Raw genomic sequence first — 23,383 nt, 5'->3', positions numbered from 1 at the left:
TATATATTTGAACTGGTTTAAAAAAAAACTTAGTGTTGCTCTTCAATATTTTTGTGGCTGAAATTTATAATTAAAAATATTGATCTTGCTCCACACTTAATGTACTTATTTCGAATCGCTTGCTGTTATGCTCTTTTGAATAAATATTTCTGCCCCATTTTTATTTTTTTGGAAGCATACGTGTTCTGCTGGGAAATGAATGGCAACATACTGCTTCTGTGAGGACTTGCCAAACACGTGCTGCTTTGGGTCATGGCAGATGGAATGAGAGCCATACATGGATTTCATCACCATGGTGACTGCCATGGATAGCTAACACTGATTTGTTGAAAGATTATTAACAACAATAGAAGATTATTACTTGGATGTATTCAGTGATGACATTCTTGATGAATGGGTTATTGTTGTAATAAGAATGAAGCATTTTTAATTCCACTAAGACAGGATTGAAAATACGAGACAATGTTCATCTTAAGGATTTTATTACTTTATAGTGTTGTCACATTAAATTTCAAGCATGTGGCAGTATACATTCCTTTTTTCTTGCCCATGCTACCTGTCAAAATTGCACAATATCAAACAAACAATAAACATTAACAAACAAATAGCAGTTATAAATGTAATTTTATGACTGTAATGTAATAAAAGATTGGAAGTCCAATATCTTAACAGTATCAATGATATACTCTGACCTATGCAAAATGATAACCACGCAACAATCTATCAAATAGAGTCACTGTATTGAGAATTTATAAATGATTTACATTCATTAGTTCTTCAAAACAGCAATATTGTTGCTACATAAGTGGGCAAAATTGTGTTAAAACCTGGCATATATGATATGATTTTTAAATCTTAGCCCTTCTTCACAAAAATAAAACAGATAAGGACATTTTTCCCAAAGTGCAGACAATACAAACAACAAAATATCTGGGCCATCTATTTACAAATCTAAAATTTGTTTTAATGACATCTCAGATCAACAGACAATTTTGACATCACTTTTGTTTTAATATTCCAGGGAGAGGTATAAGACATGCCAGCGTTTGATGCATATTTTCATTGTCATTGTTGTCCCATTATTTCTGATCTTCTATTTCCTTTTCAACCTCTGTGATGTATGGATGATCTTTTCCATGGGCAATGTTCATGACTGCAAGAGCCTGTGATAAATTCATTACGTTTAGTTACAACACAATTATAAAGCCTGAAAACACTTAAATATTATTATTTTAAAAATACAATCTCAAAATCAAAATCTAAAATCTAACATCATGTTTTAAAGATGAATTAAACTAGCCACATTGTGTATGAGTGGTGGTGCTTTATTTCCAAATCATGTTTTAGATATAGACACTACAAACAAGAAAATGTCACATTTTATATAAATATTACCTTAAAATACATGAAAATTGTATTATATTGTTTTATTTTAAAGGGACACTCCACATTTTTTTGAATATTTGCTCATTTTCCAGCTTCCCTAGAGTTAAACATTAGATTTTTACAGTCTTGGAATCCATTCAGCCGATCTCCGGGTCTGGCGATACCACTTTTAGCATAGCTTAGCATAATCCATTGAATCGGATTAGACCATTAGCATCACGCTCAAAAATGACCAAAGAGTTTCAATATTTTTCCGATTTAAAACTGACTCATCTGTAGTTACATCTTGTACTATATATTGGCCTAGAAAATCACAACTTTTCATTTTACGGCGGTCTTAATACACAATGTGACTACAGAAGAGTCAAGTTTTAAATAGGAAAAATATCTAAACATGTCATTTTTTGAGCGCTATGCTAATGGTCTAACCAGAGTCAATGAATTATGCTAAGCTATGCTAAAAGTGGTACCCCCAGACCCGGAGATCGGCTGAATGGATGCCAAAATGGTAAAAATCAAGCATTTAACTCTAGGGAAGCTGGAAAATGAGCACATTTTCAACAAAAGTGGAGTGTCCCTTTAAAGGCAGGATAGGCAGGAATTATCTAAAAAACTTTTTTACAAATTTGTTTAAACTGTCTTTATATACCAATACATAATTAAAATGTAAGTACTCTGAAAAAGAGAGTATAAAACTCGAGTGTCTTTAGACCTCTCACGACTGTTTTAAACACAGCTCATTTTTCCATTCGGGACGAAACAAATGATTGGCTTGCGCGACTATCACTCTCTCACGCGACCATGGCACACCCCTGTTGCTATGGTAATCGTCCCACACATGCGCACACCCGATTGATTTGAACGTGCACAAGGCACTCTAGGAAGAGCAAAAGTATGGCAGAGAAAGAGCATTCAGAACTCACACAGTACCTGCATATCCAGTCAGTGAAGGCAATCAAAGGAATAAACGAAGCAATCAAACGAGAGTAAATATTGCGTGGCTTTTCCTCGAGGCGACGATGTGGTAGTGGTATTGTCTGCGGAGTGTAGTCCTCATTAGAGTCAACAATGCTTTCATCACGGAAACTCTTCCATGCAAAACACTGGCTTAATAGTGAGTACTAAAAGCCATCCTATCTGTTTATATTCATAGTGATAAAGTTAGGTGTATTATTACATGCGATTGTGACATGATGTTACTACATGCACCGCGCTCCCAGCAGAGCCGGTCAGCGTCGCGCGTTCATGTGTTTTGGGGGCGTGGCTTTAGAAGAAACCCAGAAGGGAGGGGGTGGAGTGAATGGAAAAATTACCTGTGTTTAAAACAGTGGTGAGAGGTTTACAGACACTCGATTTTTATACTCTCTTTTTCAGAGTACTTACATTTTACTTATGTATTGGTATATAAAGACAGTTTAAACAAATTTGTAAAAACGTTTTTTTAGATAATTCCTGCCTATCCTGCCTTTAAGGTCTATCTGTTTGTAGTGTCTAAATCTAATATTAAGATTTTGAACACCCTACCTTCTTTAAAGCTTTAACTCCTTGCGTCTTCTTCTCGAGTCCTAGGTACAATCTTCCAAGTTTCAGGTACATAGAAGCCACATTCAGCGAATAAGGAGGATAGTGCACACTAGAAACAAATGTACATTTAAAGCTATTAATAAAGTGTACTCGTTTAGAGTTATTACACTTAAAATGCACTGAAAGAGACTTCAGCATTACCTGTAGGGCTGGACAATTTTCTCGCCATACTTCATTGCTCCATCCCAGTCCTGCATGTAGAGACAGACGCCCATTGCCTGGTACATCATGTGCAGCATATACACATTTGTGTCTGCAAATATTGATCCCATTTTATCCATACTTAGCTCACAGATCTCAAGCAGTTCACTGGGAGGTACATTGCAGTCAAAGAAAAAAATCTGCACCACATTTATTAATTTAATTTAATATAAACATAAAATATAATTGACAAAATAAGCTTTGATTTTTTGGTTTAATGATTAAATTTTGTGTCAGAACGTTCTTGCTTCCTTTCAGACTAAGCAAGCAATTGTACATTTCAGAAACACTAGCAAATGTGTTGTGACATGAACGATCCACCCCAAATTTTAATACGGCTCAGGTTTAGTCAGGTGGAGACTAAATATAACCCACTGCTCTGGATTGCTGTCACATACTCAAACTATTGGGCAATATTTTATAAGTATAAATGTTTGCACAGACACTAAGAGCAGATTATCGAAGAGAAGGATATTTTTATAGTGCTTGGCTCTCCTGAACTCCTCGATGACATTTCTGGCGTACCCCACCATCTGTCTGATTTCATTGGCCTCTGGAGGTGAGCTGAGCTTTTGACGGATCTCCATTTTGGCCTTGTCCTAAAAACCAAGAGAGTGTTATTTCACATTGACCAACTTTAAACTGATTAATACTGTTCATTTATTACATAATTTAAGTAATCAGATTTACGTTTAGGCTTGAGTGTTCAATATTTTTCATCCTAAAAAATACGTTCCTAGTTTGGTTCCAAAATGCGATTAACGCAATTTTTTAAAATTTAGCACCAAAATCAGTATTGTATCTAAATTTTAGGTAAAAACCCAATATCTGCCGTGTTTTTCTGTCATATTTTCTCCCTTTTCCCAAAACGAGATAAACGCCAGTCCTCCTTCTCTGCAGAATGCAATAAATCCGCTCAACAAATCACCATTCCACGCATTGAAAAACTGTAATGGAATCCAACACACGGATTCCAAGTTTTCCACATCTACTTTGTACTTCGTGATCAACAAACAAACAAAAACAAAATAATACTTTTGATGGCATTGATAAACCTGTGGTGGGTTTCTGTGGTGGGGAAGAAACGTAGGGCACTCGGGCGAAGGAAAAATGCCGGTTGTTGTTTGTTCTCACACAACAGCATGAAGTTTCTGTCATGCTAACACATTGACCCCAGGGGATCTTATGGAAAATCTTTCCATTATTTTATTCAAAGTTAACAAAAATCGAGCAAGACCAAAAAATGTTACAGCTAATTGCTGTCAAAAAAGTTCAGCGACGATGTCCCAAGGATGACAGCAGCAATGACAGTGTTCTTAATATGACAAAGTAAGTGTTTTGATTAATGCCATTAATGTTTTGATTTTTAATCAGTGTATACCACTAGTCAACTAAATGAATAAAACATGGCAAAGATGAATGCACATTTATATATTGATTCAATAGATTTATAGCATTAATAAAAAAACTTATATTTTATAATAAATCTTTGAATTTTTAACGTTATTATAACCTAAATATGCAATGTGAAAGTTTGTAACAGAAAATAATGGTTTTCATCTTGTCACTTTCTTGGTATAGAAAAAAAGTTTTTACAGAAATTAGTCAAAATGGATTTTTTGCGTTTTGGAACCAACTCTTCATATATACACCCTGATGAGCAAATCTGTTGTAGCTCTGAGCAACAAGCATGACACAGAAAAAGATTTCCTCATCTAATGAGCTGTGTTTATTTGCACATATGTGACCCTGGACCAAAAAAAGTTGCCAGGGTATATTTATAGAAATAGCCAACAATACATTATATGGATCAGAATTATTGAAATTATCGAAAGATAGGATATTATGTAAAGATCATGTTCCATTAAGATATTTTGTAAATTTCCTACTGTACATAAAAATCTATTTATCATTAATAATATGTGTTGCTGCCCTCAGATTCCAGAGTTCTATCTTGAACAAGACACAAAGCATACATCAATCGAAATCTTATTTATTTATTTTGCCTTCAAATTATGCATAAATATTAATTTTAAACAATTTACCCTTATGACTGGTTTTGTGGTCCAGGGTCACACACGCGTGCACACACACACGCGCGCGCACACACACTATATAAAATGAATAGATTATACTAATAAATAAATATATCAAAAAGTTCAATAGTACATAAAAGTCATTTATTACAGTTAAAACCAGACTTACCTTTGATTTAGAGGTGCATTCTTTACAGTCACATGTAAAGAAATAAGAATCTTTCAACCTTTCAATTCTATCCTCTGTTGGATACAGGAGGTCGATATAACTGTTGAAAATCTATTTAAAAGAAACAATTGCATTAATTGTATTATTAAATTCAATTGTATTACTTATAATAATTGTTCTATTTCAAATGTATTATTATCATCTTGTGGAATTCTTTGCCTTTTCCTACTATGAATGCTCCATCTTTTCATTGTTTTAAGAAATTACTCAAAACAAATCTTTTTAGTGAAGCTTTTAACTTATAATTGTAAAGCTATTGTTGCAATTGATTATTGTGCTGTTATTTTGGGGGTAATGTTGTTTAGTTTTACTGTTGTTGTTGTTTTATTGTTGGAGCACCTTGAGTGTAAGAAAGGCGCAATAAAAATAAAATGGATTTATTATTATTATCGTATTGTGGATTGCATTATTGCAAGAAACACAATATTGTAATGCACAGTAATAACATGAGTAATTAGATATTTACATACTGTTATGTAAGAAAATGGTTTATAACATTTCATGTCATGTATTCCTAATGCTATTTATAGCATAATTAAAAAAATAATATAACTAGAGCAAACACTTCTTGAATGTGACAATGACAAATAGTGTAAGCTCCAAAACTGTAGCAATATCTATTTTATCTCTATCTACATAAGAACAATGTGAAAGCAGAACTGCTCCTTTAAAATGACTCATAGTGGAGGATGAGTCATCAGGGAACATGTTTACATGTGCTGTCGTATCTCACCTCTTCTCCAGGGCTGATCTCCTGCACAGCCCTCACCTCAGCAACTGTACCTTTATACGTCACAATCACATTCGGACTACAGCTGTGATTCATCAGAGCAACACTAGTACAGGAAAAGAGAAACTTCGTGAGTATAAACACAGAGGGACCTTTTAGACCCCACTACAAATCTAAGATTTACAGTAATATCTTATTTAAGATACATGTACACTCCACTTTAACAAAAAAATATTTTTTCATTTTCCAGCTCCCCTACAGTGAAACATTTGATTTTTACCGTTTTGGAATCCATTCAGCCAATCTCTGGGTTTGGCGGTACCACATAGCTTAGCATAATCCATTGAATCTGATTAGAACATTAGCATCAGGCACAAAAATAAGCTCGATATTTTTCCTATTTAAAACTTGGCTCTTCGCAACTTTTAATTTAGCGTCGCTCTTAGTACACAATGTAACTACAGAAGGTCAAGTTTTAAATAGGAAAAAATATCGAAACTCTTTGGTCATTTTTGAGCACTATGCTAATGGTCTAATCAGATTCAATGGATTATGCTAAGCTATGCTAAAAGTGCTACCGCCAGACCTGGAGATCAGCTGAATGTATTCCAAAATGGTAAAAATCAAATATTTTACTCTAGGGGAAATGGAAAATGAGCCTATTTTTTTTTTTTTAAAAGTGGAGTGTCCCTTTAAAGGCATAGTTCACCCAAAAATGAAAATTTTGTCTATTTACTCAGCTTCATATTGTTTCAAACCTGTATAAGTTTCTCGATTCTGTTGAACACAAAAGATATTTTGATAAATTATGGTAACCACACAGTTGAAAGTACCCATTGACCTCCATAGTATATATGGAAGTCAACTGTGTGCTTACCATCATTTATCAAAATATCTTTTTGTGTGTTAAACAGAATAAAGAAACTTGTATTGGTTAAGAACAAGATGAGTAATTTTCATTTGTTTGGGTGAACTGTACCATTAATACATTTTAAACAAACCAACACATTAAAGTTAAATAAATAAGACATCTTTACGATTCAACACTATGGAATTTAGTCAAATGTAAGAACATTACTATATTGACCATGTTATTTTTCCTTGCTTGCTTTGAACCCCAGAGGTTTGAAATCATGCTAAGATAATAACATGGATGGATCAGCAGAAAAATACAGGATTTTTTTACTAGCGTTCTTGGACTTTTAGACTACACTGTAAATGTATTCATTATTAAAGGAATAGTCTACTCATTTTCAATATTAAAATATGTTATTACCTTAACTAAGAACTGTTGAATCATCCCTCTATCATCTGTGTGTGTGCATGTAAGCGATGGAGCGCGCTGCGACGCTACGATAGCATTTAGCTTAGCCCCATTCATTCAATGGTACCATTTAGAGATAAAGTTAGAAGTGACCAAACACATCAACGTTTTTCCTATTTAAGACGAGTAGTTATACGAGCAAGTTTGGTGGTACAAAATAAAACGTAGTGCTTTTCTAAGCGGATTTAAAAGAGGAACTATATTTTATGGCGTAATAGCACTTTTGGGAGTACTTCGACTCGCCTGAAAAGTCCGCTCCCCTTCTCACTCTCATAATGGGAGAGGGAGGGTGTTACTGCGCCAAGTCGAAGTACTCCCAAAAGTGCTATTACGCCATAAAATATAGTTACTCTTTTAAATCCGCTTAGAAAAGCGCTATGTTTTATTTTGTACCACCAAACTTGCTCGTATAACTACTCGTCTTAAATAGGAAAAACGTTGATGTGTTTGGTCACTTCTAACTTTATCTCTAAATGGTACCATTGAATGAATGGGGCTAAGCTAAATGCTATCGTAGCATCGCAGCGCGCTCCAGCGCTTACGTGCACACACACAGATGATAGAGGGATGATTCAACAGTTCTTAGTTAAGGTAATAACATATTTTAATATTGAAAATGAGTAGACTATTCCTTTAAATCTATGTTTATTTATTCTGGTGTCGTAGTATCAAGTTGTACGAAGCTCACTCTGGAAATACAGCAGAACCCAGATGAGATAGCTCCTCATCTTCAATGGTGAAGCCATTACAGTTCACCTGTTATGTAGAAAGGGAGGAATCAGTTAAACATATTACACAGCAAAAATCAAAACCGGATTTGATTCATTTAGAGAACGTGCAGTTCAGTCAAATAGATCTCTAATTTAATAATTCATTCAATCATGTGGTTGATTCCCCAAGAGTTTCATGACTGGTGAAAACAGAACAGTAACAAATCCAACCCAAGCAATGAGTGAAACTCACCATCAAAAAGAGATTGAGCGAGAGAGAGACTTTTACAGCTTTGCTATTTTCAACCCAATGTTGCACAAAAACGGGACAACCCAGCTGTGAGGTTAAATTAACCCCAGAAATTTTTTATTTTTGACAATAATCCAGCATTTTTTTGAGTGCACCTCACTCTCAGCAACTTATGATCAAATGGTTATAATGAAACATCAGGCAAAGAGTGAGAAACAGAATGCTGAATATAGTGAACCTTCATGTGAATGACAATTGCAGTAAAAACAAATGACCGTACCTGAGCAAAGAGCTCTGTAAGTTCTGCATTATCAGGGAAATCAAGGTGACGCGAGTAAAAGTGGTGTAACGCAGCGATGTCCGTGTCGTTCATCTCATTCTTCTCATCGTCTAGCTTGTCCAGATCTGACAACACATACAAAACAGGCCATTAGCAATTTATCTTTAACAGAAGTTTTATAGTATATATAAGGCATTCAACTTTTGTGAAAATCATAAAAAATGCTGACACTGGCTGGCAACTTTTTTTTGAAAAACACTGGCTTAGGGGCTGTTTATGTCGATCGGATCACAAGTGGACGACACTAAATACAGGTGTAAACGAGGTGTAAAACTTTTTAAGCTCGCCCACTTTCGACCGCATTCAGAGGTATTCGAAAACACTTTCGACCAGATTGCTTTTGTGGTGTAAACGCGCATGTGGTCAAATGTGTTCGAATAGCCACAAAACACTGCCTACTTTCCGCCCATTTATCTCATGTGATATAACGAGCACAATGTTTTACCTCATTTCTGACTTCTAGCGTAAAAACGGTGTACACCACTATCTTTAGGCTTTTAGTGATAAAACCAAAGCGGCTGCTCTCCGCCTCTTTGATTAGTTTCATTTTTGCAAGCATGTGAAAGTTGTGCGAGCTTATTTCAACAATTGCTCTGAAATATCAAAGAAAGCTCTTATACATGTACAAACACTGTGAAGCATGTTTACTTACAACACAAGCAGTGGACTCTGATCAAATATTAGTTCAATTTAAACCCGTCATTTCTCCAGCTCCTTTTTTAACGAAAGCAGAGGGACTCGCCCATATAGTCTCCACAGACCACCCCCTCAAAAAATCAGGACAGAAGTGGTTGAAAGTGGACAAAAGAGAAAAATTTAAATACCAGGTGTATACGGAATGTGTCTCTCTCGTGACCACATGTGATCTGATCGACCAAAACGCATCTTTACACCAGGTGTAAACAGCCCCATAGATATATAAAATTAAACAACAATAAAAACCTGATTTTCCCCACAGTAGGACTTTAAAACATCTTTGTATCTGATCTTCTCCTTGTTCTGGCAGTTACAAGTCAAGTAATACACAAGCCAAAGAGATTCAGCTCTAGCTTTAGGCGTCATGTATCCAAGACAACTAACAGGGCAGCTGGTAAGGGCCATTAAACAGGTGGAGAAACAAACTGACTTTTACTACTGTTGAATCTAAAAATATACAACCCATTTTTTAAAGGGACAGTTTTCACCTTCAAGTTGTTACAAACCTGTATACATTTCTTTGTTCTGTTGAATAAAATAGAAAAAAATTTTGAGCAATGTTTGTAACCAAACTGTTTTTGATTATATTTTATTATAATACTATGAAAGTCAATGGTGCTCCTGTTTGATTACAAATATCTTCATTTATGTTCAGCAGAAAAAAATAAATTTTTATAGGTTCGGAACAACCTGGGGGTGAGTAAATTTCATATCCCTTTAAGCAAAATAAATGTAGCCTTTTTAACTATAAAAATGAAAAAAAAAAACAAAACATTGCATTGGTTTATCAGCATGCAAATGGACTTACGTGCTTCTAATTCTGTAAGAGTCAAAACTCTTTCCGATGGAGTCCTTTCTGTCTGGAACTTCTGTAAAACAAAACAACAACACAAAAAAATAACGTTAAAAGTGATATATTTCACATAAAATTACGAATATGGCAATAAATTACAATTCTTGCAACAAGCCTAAATCTACAGCATGCAGGAACAACACATTGCAAGTAAATAAGTCCCTCCAGAAAAACGCGATTATGCGATTGCATGATTCAATGCATAATGAGCAAATTCTGCATATTTATGCGGGGGCCGCATTTTTTAAATACGCCGAACTTTCACCGCATACATTGATGATTTCTGCTCGCAAAATATGCGGGGCTTGCATGATTTCATAATCCCCGCATTTTCGTAGCAAAAAGTCATATATGTCTTAGCAGAAAGTTGAAACATTTTGCATTTACGTCAGACATGCGCAGCCATGTCCCCTGTCATGGGAAAGTTAGAAAGGGATGTAATTACGCGACATAAACATCACTGAAAAGCTGCAAACTTGCTTTTTGCAAGTTCACGCAATTTTGGCAAGTTCGTGCAATTTCATTACATAAAATTGCATAAATATTCCGCATATTCCATCGCATTTTTTAAGAAAACGTGCCGCAAGATCAAGGATTTTTGCCCTCAACAATACCCAAAAAACACCAAACTTTTGTTTATTTTTTGGGGAACTGTCCCTTTAAAAGATTCACATAAAATTAAACCTGACATGACAAACGGTCAAGCACACAATAAAATGCACAGAATATAAGATACATTCAGAGAAACCTTGCTTCATTGTTTTATGAGATGTAGCAGTTTTCTGGCCAACTGTCTCACAGTGCTCGCTGTGTGACACAAAGCTCCATGTGTTGGCTGAGTGAGTCACAGATAGAGCCACTGCGACTCACGCATTCGGGGGGAAAAAGACATCCATGAGAAACACATGGAGGCACCATATGTGCCAAAGCAGCACTGCAAATCCTGCATTTAAACCTGAACTTAGATCTGAATCTAAATCATGAGTTTTGTTTTTAATAAAGCATTTGTTTGTCCTGACCAAGTCTTTGTCTAGGCCTGAATTTTACCATACGTAACTTTTCTATGAGAGTATCCATATAAGGGAAACTTCCCATCTGTTTTTACACCTGTTAGTCATCTGTGCAGAGTAACAGGTGCAGTAGAAAAGATCAAAATTCCTTTAGACCCCATCAGAGGAAACTCTCTTTCATTCTTTCATACACAGGAGAGAAAACGGAGGTCTAAGGTACATTTTGTATCAAGCTTATTTAAAATGTTTCTCCTTAAATAAATAAAAACAGACATTTCCCAGATAATGTAATCATAAATGACATTATCTTGTGCAAATGAAAACAATACTTTTCAGATACAACCAAGCATGTCAATAAGCTCTTTGCTGAATGACTAGCACAACAAACCCTCTAACTGAAATTAAAGCGAATATTGCGTGTTCAATTTTCTCCTCAAATTGAAATTTTACAGGTGACGCAGAAGACGTAAATATTGCGGGATCATGGAAATTGCGTTGTCCAATTGGAGCAAATGAGCATTTATTTGAGTCTTTGCATTGACTTCATATGTAATCTACTCATGCAAAGAAAGATTCTAGATTACGCGTGGGATTACTTTGTTTTAATTCGCACAAGTGACGTGAAAAACCTGCTTTTCTGCTACAATCGAACGTTTGAATAAGCTCTTCGCTGATTGACTAGCAACACAAAGCGTTATGCAAATTTCTCCCTCAAATCAAAATTTAACTTGCAGAGAACGCAATTGAGGTGATTGAACGTGAACATGACTGCGTCTTCCAATTGAAGCAAATTTGTATCTATGTGCATCTTTGCATTGACTTTGTATTTAATCTACTCATGCAAAAAAATATTCTAGATTACTCCTGGGACTACTTGTATTTTGCATCACTTATGTGAATGAAAACAGCGATTTTCTGATACAACTGAATCTGTGAATAAGCCTTCGCCAATTGACTTGCATGACAAAGCGTAAAGCAAATTTTCTCCTCAAATTGAAATTTTACAGTTGAAGCAGAGGACGCAAATATTGCGTGTTCATGGCAATCGCGTTGTCCAATTGGAACAAATTTGCGTTAATTGACTTTATGTAACCATCATGCAAAAAATGTATTCTAGATTACGGGTGGGACTACTTGTTTTTTGCGTCACTTGTGTGAATGAAAACCATGCTTTTCTGATACAACTGAATCTGTGAATAAGCCTTCGCCAATTGACTTGCATGACAAAGCGTAAAGCAAATTTTCTCCTGAAATTGAAATTTTACAGTTGACGCAGAGGACGCAAATATTGCATGTTCATGGCAATCGCGTTGTCCAATTGGATCAAATTTGAATTTATTTGAGTCTTTGCATTGACTTTGTATTTAATCTACTGATGCGAAAAAATATATTGTAGATTACGCGTGGGATTACTTTGTTTTTATTCGCACAAGTGACACGAAAAGCATGCTTTTCTGCTACAACTGAAACTGTGAATAAGCTTTCCTGATTGACTAGCACAACAAAGCGTTATGCAAATTTCTCCCTCAAGTCAAAATGTACCTTGCAGAGAATGCGATTGAGGTGATTGAATGTGATTGAGTCGTCCAATTGGAGCAAATTTGCATCTATTTGAGTCTTTGTATTGACTTTGTAATTAATCTTCTCATGCAAAAAAAATTATTATAGATTACTCACGTGATTACTTGTTTTTTTGCGTCACTTGTGTGAATAAAAACAATGCTTTTCTGATACAACTAAATATGAAGCCAATAACTAAAGCCAATAAACTTGCACGACAAAGCGTGATGGGAATTTTCTCCTCGATTTGAAATTTTACCGGTGACGCAGAGGACACGATGAAACAAATATTGTAGTTCATGTCAATCTCGTCGTCCAATTGGAGCAAATTGCATTGACTTTCTATGTAATCTACCTGTGCAAACAAATTTATACTTGCGGGATTCCTTTGTTTTCATTTGCACAAGTGGCACGAAAAACATGCTTTTTTAATACAACCGAACGTGTGAATAAGCTCTTCGCTGATTGACTAGCACGACAAAGTGTTGTGCCAATTTCCCCCTCGAGTCAAAATTTAACTTGCAGAGAACGCGATTGAGGCCACTGCGTCATCCAATTGGAGCAAATGTAAATTTATTTGCGCCTTTGCATTGACTTTAAATGTTATCTACTCGTGCAAAAAAAAATATTTGCTTTCAGTGTGCACACACAAACAAGCATCCTTTCTTCTAACCTTCATAAAATAAAATCAATTTTATTTTCTGTTGAACAGACTTTCTTCTGGGTAACAGCTGCAACACACATGTTGGCATTAAGAGAAAAATTATTCATTTTTCATGTAGGTCGGCTGGATCTGAGGACATTCAAGTGATTCTAACTGGAAGTGAAGCTCTTGCATTGCATTGAACACTCGAGTGAGGAATGTAGCTGCACTAAACCTCTCTGCCTTTATGAACTAAAGTACTTGTAAGTAAATTGACTCTAGCTATAGACATTATGACAGCAAAACAGCTGGAGAGCTAAAGCCAAAAATCCTTTCAAGTCCTAGTAAGCAGAATAACTCAAGAAGAATCTCAATGAACTGTTATCATTTTGACACATAATATAAAAGCATGCAACAAACCCTTACCCTTTTCAGAATGATTCTGGCAACCAGTCGCACCGTCTCTGATGGACACCAGTTCTCACCGTGTGTGCACATGGCCGAGCACTCCAACTTGTGCATGGGCCAGTCACCTTTCTGAGGGAAGTACAAAGCTTATTTCACACTGATACAAACACGTCTGACTTATGATGAAAAACATCACATATTTGCATATTTCATTGAACTATTATGACACACTTCAACAAACAAACACTATTTACTGATATGCGAGCATGGATTGGCATACTATGTTTTGATGAGTCATGCTTTTGAATTGAATGGACCCGTTAGACAAATACGAGAATTCCTGAGAGATGAATTCTCTGGATTCTTTTTTTAGTTTTAGGCTGTCTCACAGGCTACTGGAAAACCAATAAACCAAATCCTGCATTCTGGCGCCAACAGAACCTGAACCTTAATGCGTTTGAGATGGATTGTCATAGCAACAGTGAGACCGGTCCGCCTTCCGGCTCAATTTAGGAATCGAGCAACACCCAAGTCCCTTAAAATAAACAGACTACATAGACCTAAAGTAAAAACTGTGTCACTATCAAAACAACGTCACTGTTTGATATGCCATTAACAGATAATACAGTGCTATAATTAAATAGCTATTTATTTAATGATTTATTTCTGCTTATATAGCCTAGTTATACAAGTATTCATCACATTTCTCCACAGGACTAACAATTATGTACTTACATTATTTTAATACTGACCTAATATGAGCTCTAAGATTAAGTAAAGCTTATGTAGAAATCAAATTAATTAAAGTTGTTTAATAGATGAAAGGCTGATTGAAAACAACATTACCCCACACAACCCTAAAGGAGTAGTCGACCAATCAGAGAAGTCACGCTACCATGGAAATGTGGGACGCACTGAAGCATTGCAAATACAGTAGTGATGTCTGTCTCCCTATATACTTGTAAACATTCGGACAGGCTTAATAGGCAGCATAACAGAATTTTGTTTCAAATATAAGCAGAGAGTGCCTTTGTGATAACTAATCCCATATTTGAAAACTACAATACTAATTACTCGCTAACAATGCAATCAAAAAGTGTAAAATGTGAAAATATAACCTTCTTTACACTAAATTTGTGCTTCTGCTGGTTTCTTGGACCCCCATTTAATTTTTTCGAACTCGACCAGGGTGGACCAATCACATTCCCATCACACGTACAGAATTGTGGGACATGAAGGTATCTCAGGATACAAAAAGTAAACGAAACATTGGATTCGGACGTGCCTTGATGCCTTCGAATGCTGTGTTCGAAGGCAGCATTTTAGAAATTTCGGACCCAACCTACATTCACATTGCGTTCACATTGTTCCTGTTTCTTAAAATTACTGGTTTATTGGATTACGTTTTTGCTTTCATTTTTGACAGGTGTTAAGTTTATTGGACGTATCTGCCTGCCCTTCGCCTATGTTCTATTGCCTGCTGATTTGGATTGTTTGCATTGGTGTTTGTTAGGGATGCGCGATAATTTGCATGCAATATCATGCGCATCTCGTCAGTACAGCCGGTTCTTGATTAGTATTAAATCGCAATCACCTGCTATTCAGATGGAGCAGCATTTACTACACAAAACCGTAGTTTACTGACAAGCTGGGCCATATCGCATGCAAATCGCAGGCGATACGTACGCAATAATTAATGCGAAATTGCCCTGATTGTCAATGAACAACGGTTTTGTGTAGTAAATGCTGCTCCATCTGAAAGCAGGTAATGGCGATTTACTACTAATCACGAAACCGAATTCACTGACGAGATGCGCAATGACAATCGCATGCAAATTATCACGCATCCCTAGTGTTTATAATAAATTTTTTCATTTGGATTCTACACGTCTTACATGTTACGCTCATTACACAACTTAAAAAGAGTGTAAATGTTTACTTATACCCCATCCACATAAAACTTTGGTCCTAGAAAATGTTCTGGGGATGTCCTGTAAATGTTATGGGATCGCTCCTGTAAAGAGGACCTAGTAATACTGCTGTTACATTTACAAAACACATCCTGTGTGAACAAGCGGCAGAAAAAATGTCGTAGTGAGTGAGGACGCACGTGTCGTCGGAACACAAAGTTATGGTTCAGCTCTTTGACACAGGGATTTTAAGATCAACATTCATGACGAGTTATGTGTCACAGATTCAGAAAAATCGCTGGCAGTGTGAATAAATCCGGGACAAATCCCGGATACATTCTCTGTGTATTTTCTATAATTTACCGACATTTGTTATATATCGACCAACATTGCTTTCTTAAAATTGGTACTGGCATAAGCCATTAAAAAGCCCATATTATATCAGATGACCACTACAACCTATGTTTTTTCCATCAGTTTTTTTATACATTTTTCTATACATCAACTTAATAAATCAATTAATTTATTCAATCATTTAATTTGCAAAGATTAATGGGGTCGAAGGTTAACTCACTCATAAAAGAATATGACTGAGATGAGACTCTTATTTGAACATAACCTGGTTGGTTTGGTTTATGGCTTTAAAGGGATAGTTCGGCCAAAAACGATATTAAACCCATGATTTACTCACCCCCAAGCTGTCCAAGTTGCATATGTCCATCGTTTTTCAGACAAACACATTTTCGGATATTTTAGAAAATATTTTAGATCTTTCTGTTGATTAAATGTACAGTTATGGGGTCCAGCCATAGTCCACGACCTTCAAGTCCAAAAAAAGTGCGTATATCCTTCACAAATTAAATCCAAACGGCTCCAGGATGATAAACAAAGGTCTTCTGAGGGTAATCCATGCGATGTTGTTGTAGAAATATCCATATTTAAAATTTTATTAACGTAATTGACTACCTTCCGGTAGTGCCGCCATCTTAGACTCAGGAGAGAGTATTAGCGTAGTGTACGCACTTTTCTTAGTGACGTATGACAAATTCGGAGGGCGGGGGGACAGAGCAGCAGCAGAGAAACCTCTGTACGCTGCGTAAGCGCTCATCCTGAATGCGGATGAGACTAAGATGGCGGCGCTACCGGAAGGTAATTAATTACGTTAATAAAATGTTAAATATGGATATTTCTACAACAACACCGCACGGATTACCCTCAGAAGACCTTTGTTTATCATCCTGGAGCCGTTTGGATTTAATTTGTGAAGGACGGACGCACTTTTTTTGGACTTGAAGGTCGTGGACTATGGCTGGACCCCGTAACTTTACATTTAATCAACAGAAAGATCTAAAATATTTTCTAAAATATCCGAAAATGTGTTTGTCTGAAAAACGATGGACATATGCAACTCGGACAGCTTGGGGGTGAGTAAATCATGGGTTTAATATCGTTTTTGGCCGAACTATCCTTTTAATCTCTTTATTGAAAAATGAATGGGAAACATACATCTATAACCAGACAAATTGTAGAAACAAATCAGAGCTTCTTATAGCATATTATACAGCAGATGGAAACTGTACATCTAGATGTATCTACACAACTTTGTTCAAACAGACCAGTCTCAAAGGGGAGCTAAACACCCTTATGATGATAGATTGGTCGATTATAAAGCCACAATTTGTTCAATGTACAAAAACAGCAGGGATGTGCCAGAAAGGCCTTGTGGTAGAGTGCAAATAGATTATTGATGACTTTATTTTCAGGGCTGAATTTTCAACTGCACTCCGCACAAAAGATCAATTACAAGGCTGTAGATCTTGCTGTGGCCTCTACAGAACACCTCTCATAAATAGGACAACTATGCTGTACTTGTCACAAACATATGTTTGGAGCATTGCAAATTATTTATTTTAGACAAATGTTTTTATGTTGCATACACATCTAGGGCCAGTCCAAGTCAAATGCACAATTTGTTCTACTTAAAAATAAACACATGCAATAACATAATGTATTAATATAGGTTTCGGATATGAACCCCAGTGGTTAATGTTCTGGGGAGCTAACACAAAGGTTGCAGGTTTGATTCCAGGTAGAGGATGTCCATTAACTATGGAGTTGTGAGACCGCGCTACTTTGGCCCATAACCGTACAGAAGAAAAGCACTTAACTCGAGTTGCTCCACTGGGACTTTTCTTGAATTTAGAGTACTCCATTGTGTAAGTACTAAGCTTAGAGAATAAAGCTTTCTTGCTATACTGTATGCTGACAGAGAAAAAATAACCTTTATTGAACACCTAATGGCACCAGTTGTTTATAGGTAACCTCACTGAGGCCATAAAGGCAGCAGACCTACACATAGAGAATATGACGATAGTACAAACAAAGGCTTACCTGACACTCTACATTGCAGTAGTAGGCCTGTTTACATTTTCCACACTTTGACAGCCCTTCTTTCCTGTAAAAGAAATGACAAACCAAACAGTTATATTTATTAGATGATCCTCATATGCCGATCACCTTTAGAAATTCTTCGTAAATATTATTCAGTACTATCAAAAAGATATAGGGTGCCTTTGTATACATCGCTCACACTTAAAAAAATAATAATTTATATGTTGTTGAGACCCTTACTATGAAGAAGACTAGTATCTAGTTTGGATCACATCACAGTCTTCAATAAACTATTTAACTCCCTGGAAAACATGATTTTAACTAGCATTCATGGAAAGCACTGACTGCAAAGTACATACTGCAACACTTGAGACCTGGATCACTACACAAAATGGGTCAACTTTCAGAGTGCGTGACCCAGCAGCATTTAAAATCACGCATGTACAACACGGTTACAGAATGCAGCTGTCAGACATTTTAATTAACACCAGAGAATGCAGATCGACCTGACTTGTTTAGCAAGTCTTTTTAACAGGATGCAGACGGAGTATGTAACTGTAAAACAAGTGAACATTTATTGATTTCATTATGTCGAAATAAATCGGAAACCGTGTTTGTATCCATTTCTCAAATAAACATATATGCACACAACTAAAAAACAAAACAGAATACAAAAGTGGTGAGCTGAGAAATAGAATGTGTATTCGACTTCAATCAGCGCTGCGCGGAACGATCGGCGTATGACATCAAAGAACCGCGAGAGCGAAGCCAAAGCTAAGCTCTCGCGGAATTTTAACATCATACATCGAACTGTCTGCGCAGCGCGACATAACTCGAGCACACCTATCTACTTATATGGAGTGCTCCTGACCTGGTAAAGCAGAATTCGCAGTGTGCGCCTCTCTCGTTCACCGTCAGCACGTACGTATACGCCGGACAAGCGAACACTAGATCTCCAACTTTAAAATGCTTTGTGGCTCTGAGTCCCCGGCCCTTACCGGGGCTCAAAAACCTTTCGGTACCCTCAATCCCTTCGGTTTTCATCGCACGTGCTCCACTTCCTCGAGCTCGTCAGAACGCGACCTCTGACTTTAACGCTGCCTGTAAGCGATACGTCCGTCTCACTTGATTTTTTCAGTGACTGCGGTGAGTATAGTGACGCCACCACCACACCACATGTTCAGCAGAAAGACTCTCAACAACTAGCAACACCAGAACACAGACGGGTTACGGCAATAGTATCCAAGCGGTCCTAAAGCCCTTTGGTTCATCTTGACTCACTATTGAGCGAAATAGCATTGTGAAGCCTCGTGGCACCATCTTCTGGTCATCGTGCGAAAGTAATAAAATAGAGAATATCACATTTATTTATATAGAGATTTATTATAATTTTACATTGCTTCAAAGCAGCATTACACGAAAAAAATGACAAAAACTGGAAAATTAATTATTAAATATTATACTCTAAAAATGCTGGGTTGTTTCAACTCATAGTTAAGTTTAATAAATTTCGGAAAAACACAACCGTTTTTATTATAAAAAAACCTATGTTGAGTAATAAATATTTATATGTTGGGTTTGTCCCAACTATAAGTTAAAACAACACAACATTTTTTATATTGTATGTACTAAATGATTATATAGACCAGTTCCAATGATGTAAACAACACTGGTCCAGAAACACTTCCTGTTACAGTTTGTGACAGTTATTTTTTTATTTCACATATATTATTATCTTTAAGATGTTTGTTTAACTTCAGTTAATTCAGGTTTATATGTTCTGTTGGTTTATTTTATCCCAACGTTTATCTAGTGTTAAAAAACGGAAACAGGAAGTGCTTCTGGACCAGTGTTGTTTACATCTTTTGAACTGGTCTATACAAAACAAAGTTACAAAGATGGCATTTGTTTGGATGGAAGACAGATAGACAGAGATAAATTATTTTTAGGCTGTTATTAAATATCTAAAGTTTTTCATATAATGAACAAATAAACATAGATACATACATTATTTTTAGGCTGTCATGAAATATTTAAAACACATATAGGACAGGGCTTAAGCCTAGACTAAATTGCATATTTGAGCTGTCTTAACTAAAAACAGGCTGCACTGACATAACTTAAAATATAACAATGTCATTGTTTTGGTCTTTAGATGCACACCATTATTGTGTTTTTGTAAGGTATGTAAAAACTACTAAAATGTTTTTATATATCTAAGGCCTAGTCTAGGGCTGTCATGGTTATCAAATTTGGCTGACGGTTAATTGCCTAATAAATTGTGACCATTATGACGATTAATTGCCTGTTTTGGGACTTAAATGATTATGACGATTATTTGTCTTTTTTATTGCTTTGACATTTAATTCTCAAATGTTTTTTGTTGGTTCATGAATTTTTTTTTACACATTGTTGTGATTATTTAAACAAAATCTTTTGCAAAGTTTACCTGGCAGTAAATATTAATTAAATGAATATATCTAAAAAAAACTGAAAATTTAGAAAAAAAGAAAAAAACGCAATAAAATCTCTGAAAAATAACTGAAAATAAAAATGCAATCAAAATAAACTGACTATACCAGAACAGGCCTTAAATAGTAGCAAATCCTACTAAGATCATATAGTTACTGGACCACAGGTCTGTAGTGGCTGCAAAAATAAATCAATTCCTTACAGTTTCTTAGGAATAGCATCCTTCACTTCCATAAATTTGGATTTGCTGTTTTGGAAATGTATGTTTTACCTTTTAGTTTACACTACTTATCAAAGTTTTGCAGCATTTCTTTAAATGCTGTTTTTTCTACAGTATTGAATGGCTTTGCAGTGTATATCGGTATATCCTTACACTGTCAGTTAAGGAGCGCCATCTGATACTGTCTCATTTATACCGGCCCTGCAGCTCCCCTTGTGTTTTTAAAGAGATGTTCAATCATTGCTGTGATCTGAAATCATCCCAATGAGGTCAAACAATTGCAATGAGACATTTATTTAATCATTGTGAAAGCCTAGTCCTGAATTATTCAAAACTCTGTCCCGGAAACCGCCCCATAGAGGTTTTTTTTTACCAAACAAACAATGAACAAGCAACCCAACATACATATACTAATAGACATAAAGACAGACAGATAGAAAAAAAGCAATCTGTAAAAACTGTACCCTATGGGGTGTTTAAAAGTTTTTTTTTTAAAATGAATCATTTAGTTACACAATTGAAGTTATAATATATTGCCTAATGAACTATTATCCTATGCTCAACATATAAATATCTTACAGTGCACATTCTTCTTAAGGTGGGCATATTTTGTCTTTACCAAGGCTCATACTCTGGGGCGGTTTCCCGGACAGGGATTAGACTAGTCCTAGACTAAAATAAATGTAAGAGATGTCCAAACTGAAAACAACTTGCACTGACATATCTTAAAATACATCAGTGTCATTTGTTTTGCCTCAAAATGCACACAAGTAATGTTTTTAGTAATGTGTGTTTGTAAAAACGAGTTATTTCCTAATTAAACTAAGGCCTAGTCCTGGCTTAAGCTACTGTCCGGGAAACCACCCCTCTATGTATGAAGTCATCTCCACAACTGTTCATAATACACTTTACTTGTTGATATTTGCTGCCATCTTCTGACCATATAATGAGTTGCTAGAGCTAACTCTAGAGGAAAAACCAAACAAATCCAATGCCTCCATCTGCTGGTAACATGCAGTTACATTCAGTGAGAGTAAAAATGTTGTTTTCTCATGCCCTGGATATTGTGCTTAAGGATAAAAATACAGAAACGTGTTTATTACCTCAGACGAACATTAAAAGTCTGAACGGATTTACCTTCTTGGGATGATGAGTTGCTGTTGTAAAAAACACGGCTGTTGTTTCTCAATACGATCTGAATATATTTTGGCATATAGTCGCGTGTGGGGAAATTATTCCAATAATAATAAGGAAAATGTGCCAAATGTTTAATACCTGCATGACAAACAAAAACTAACCACAACATCAATTAGGTATTTTAAAAAAGAAACCCTAAAAAAACAAGATGTTCGAGCTTTTCATTTCGGAATGGTTCTAGCTGTTCCTGCATTAAGGGGTAGTAAATGTAAGGCCAGCATTCACATGCAAATCATCAATTAGTCCAATTGGCAAAGTTACAGAATAGCTCTTTGTGTTAAGTTATCATCACAGTGGGACAGAAGAGTTGAATTATTCATCACAATTGTCCTTCTTTTTTAAACAAAAGCTGTAGCTTTTGGCTCCTAAATCAATATAAATATATAGCTGTGCTGTCTGGATGTTGCAACACAACAGTCTATGAATGTGCTTAGTGCTTGTATTGTCAAACTTTTTCCTTTTCATTTCCATTCATGTCTCTTTAACTGTTATCTTGTTAATGTTGCCACGCATGGGGAGGATGCATGAGGCAGACTAAACCTTTAAAAATGAGGTCTATTTAGTAACCATTTTTTAATATAAAGGCTCTACTTTCTTTATAAAATGATTAATAATATTATTTCTGTCTGCAAATATTAAGACATTGATTTTGCATTGCATTATTTGACTGCTGCTAAGTGACATGTAAATGGTAAAGTTTATGAAAGTAATTTAGGAAAGGTAAAACAAAACATGACTCAAATAAAAGTGGCATGCATCTACATATTTAAATTCATATTTCGTTAAATATATAAGGATCTGACAAACATGCATCTAAAGGATTTATCTAACCCTCCTGCCCTACTTTTCCAATCAAAATCTTTTTTATTTTTTTTAGTAGTTCTAATCTAAATCCATCAATGCAAAGAAGAATACACATATCAGTTTGTGAATAATAGTCTCAATTTTGTTTCTTGCCTTGATTAATATGTGACCCACTGTTTCTTGGAACACAAACCCCCTTGGCATTCCCCTAGTCTACATGTCCCAAATCCAAAATCATTTTCATATTGGCAAGGGCAGAGCCTATGGGAATAATATTTTTCCTAATTTAAAAGAAAGATGGATTAGATAGTCCGGATTGTCATTTTCAATGAAAGAAAACGATAAGGAATGAAAAAATTTAAGTAGATTTAGTTCTCAAGGAGACTCGGTTATGATAAAAATGCTTCAATCAGTATACAGATCAAAGCA

At 35.7% G+C, this 23,383-nt stretch overlaps 1 protein-coding gene across 1 annotated transcript; it reads right to left on the bottom strand.

Moving 5' to 3' along the window:
• Positions 1–465: 465 nt before the first annotated feature.
• Positions 466–19,488, bottom strand: smyd2a (SET and MYND domain containing 2a). The gene is made up of 12 exons (XM_065288411.2): positions 19,133–19,488; positions 18,262–18,325; positions 13,979–14,089; positions 10,295–10,355; positions 8,731–8,855; positions 8,179–8,246; positions 6,170–6,272; positions 5,377–5,487; positions 3,647–3,770; positions 3,112–3,286; positions 2,911–3,019; positions 466–1,163 (listed from the first exon to the last, which is right to left on the bottom strand). The coding sequence occupies exons 1-12, from the start codon at positions 19,303–19,305 to the stop codon at positions 1,080–1,082; spliced, it is 1,308 nt and encodes a 435-aa protein (XP_065144483.2). The 5' UTR covers positions 19,306–19,488; the 3' UTR covers positions 466–1,079.
• Positions 19,489–23,383: the final 3,895 nt, after the last annotated feature.

Source organism: Paramisgurnus dabryanus, chromosome 17 (genome assembly GCF_030506205.2).
Source record: "Paramisgurnus dabryanus chromosome 17, PD_genome_1.1, whole genome shotgun sequence".
In the NCBI taxonomy this organism is placed as follows: Eukaryota; Metazoa; Chordata; class Actinopteri; order Cypriniformes; family Cobitidae; genus Paramisgurnus; species Paramisgurnus dabryanus.
The sequence above is the reverse complement of the archived record's forward strand: the minus strand, read 5'-3'. Positions and strand labels throughout refer to the sequence as shown.

Excerpts from the sequence above, each read along its gene's own strand:
- smyd2a (XM_065288411.2), bottom strand. The coding sequence starts at position 19,305 with ATGAAAACCGAAGGGATTGAGGGTACCGAAAGGTTTTTGAGCCCCGGT. Across the intron at positions 18,326-19,132 it reads TGCGAATTCTGCTTTACCAG|GAAAGAAGGGCTGTCAAAGT; the intron begins GTCAGGAGCACT and ends TTTCTTTTACAG. Across the intron at positions 3,771-5,376 it reads AATGCACCTCTAAATCAAAG|GACAAGGCCAAAATGGAGAT; the intron begins GTAAGTCTGGTT and ends CTTGGTTTTTAG.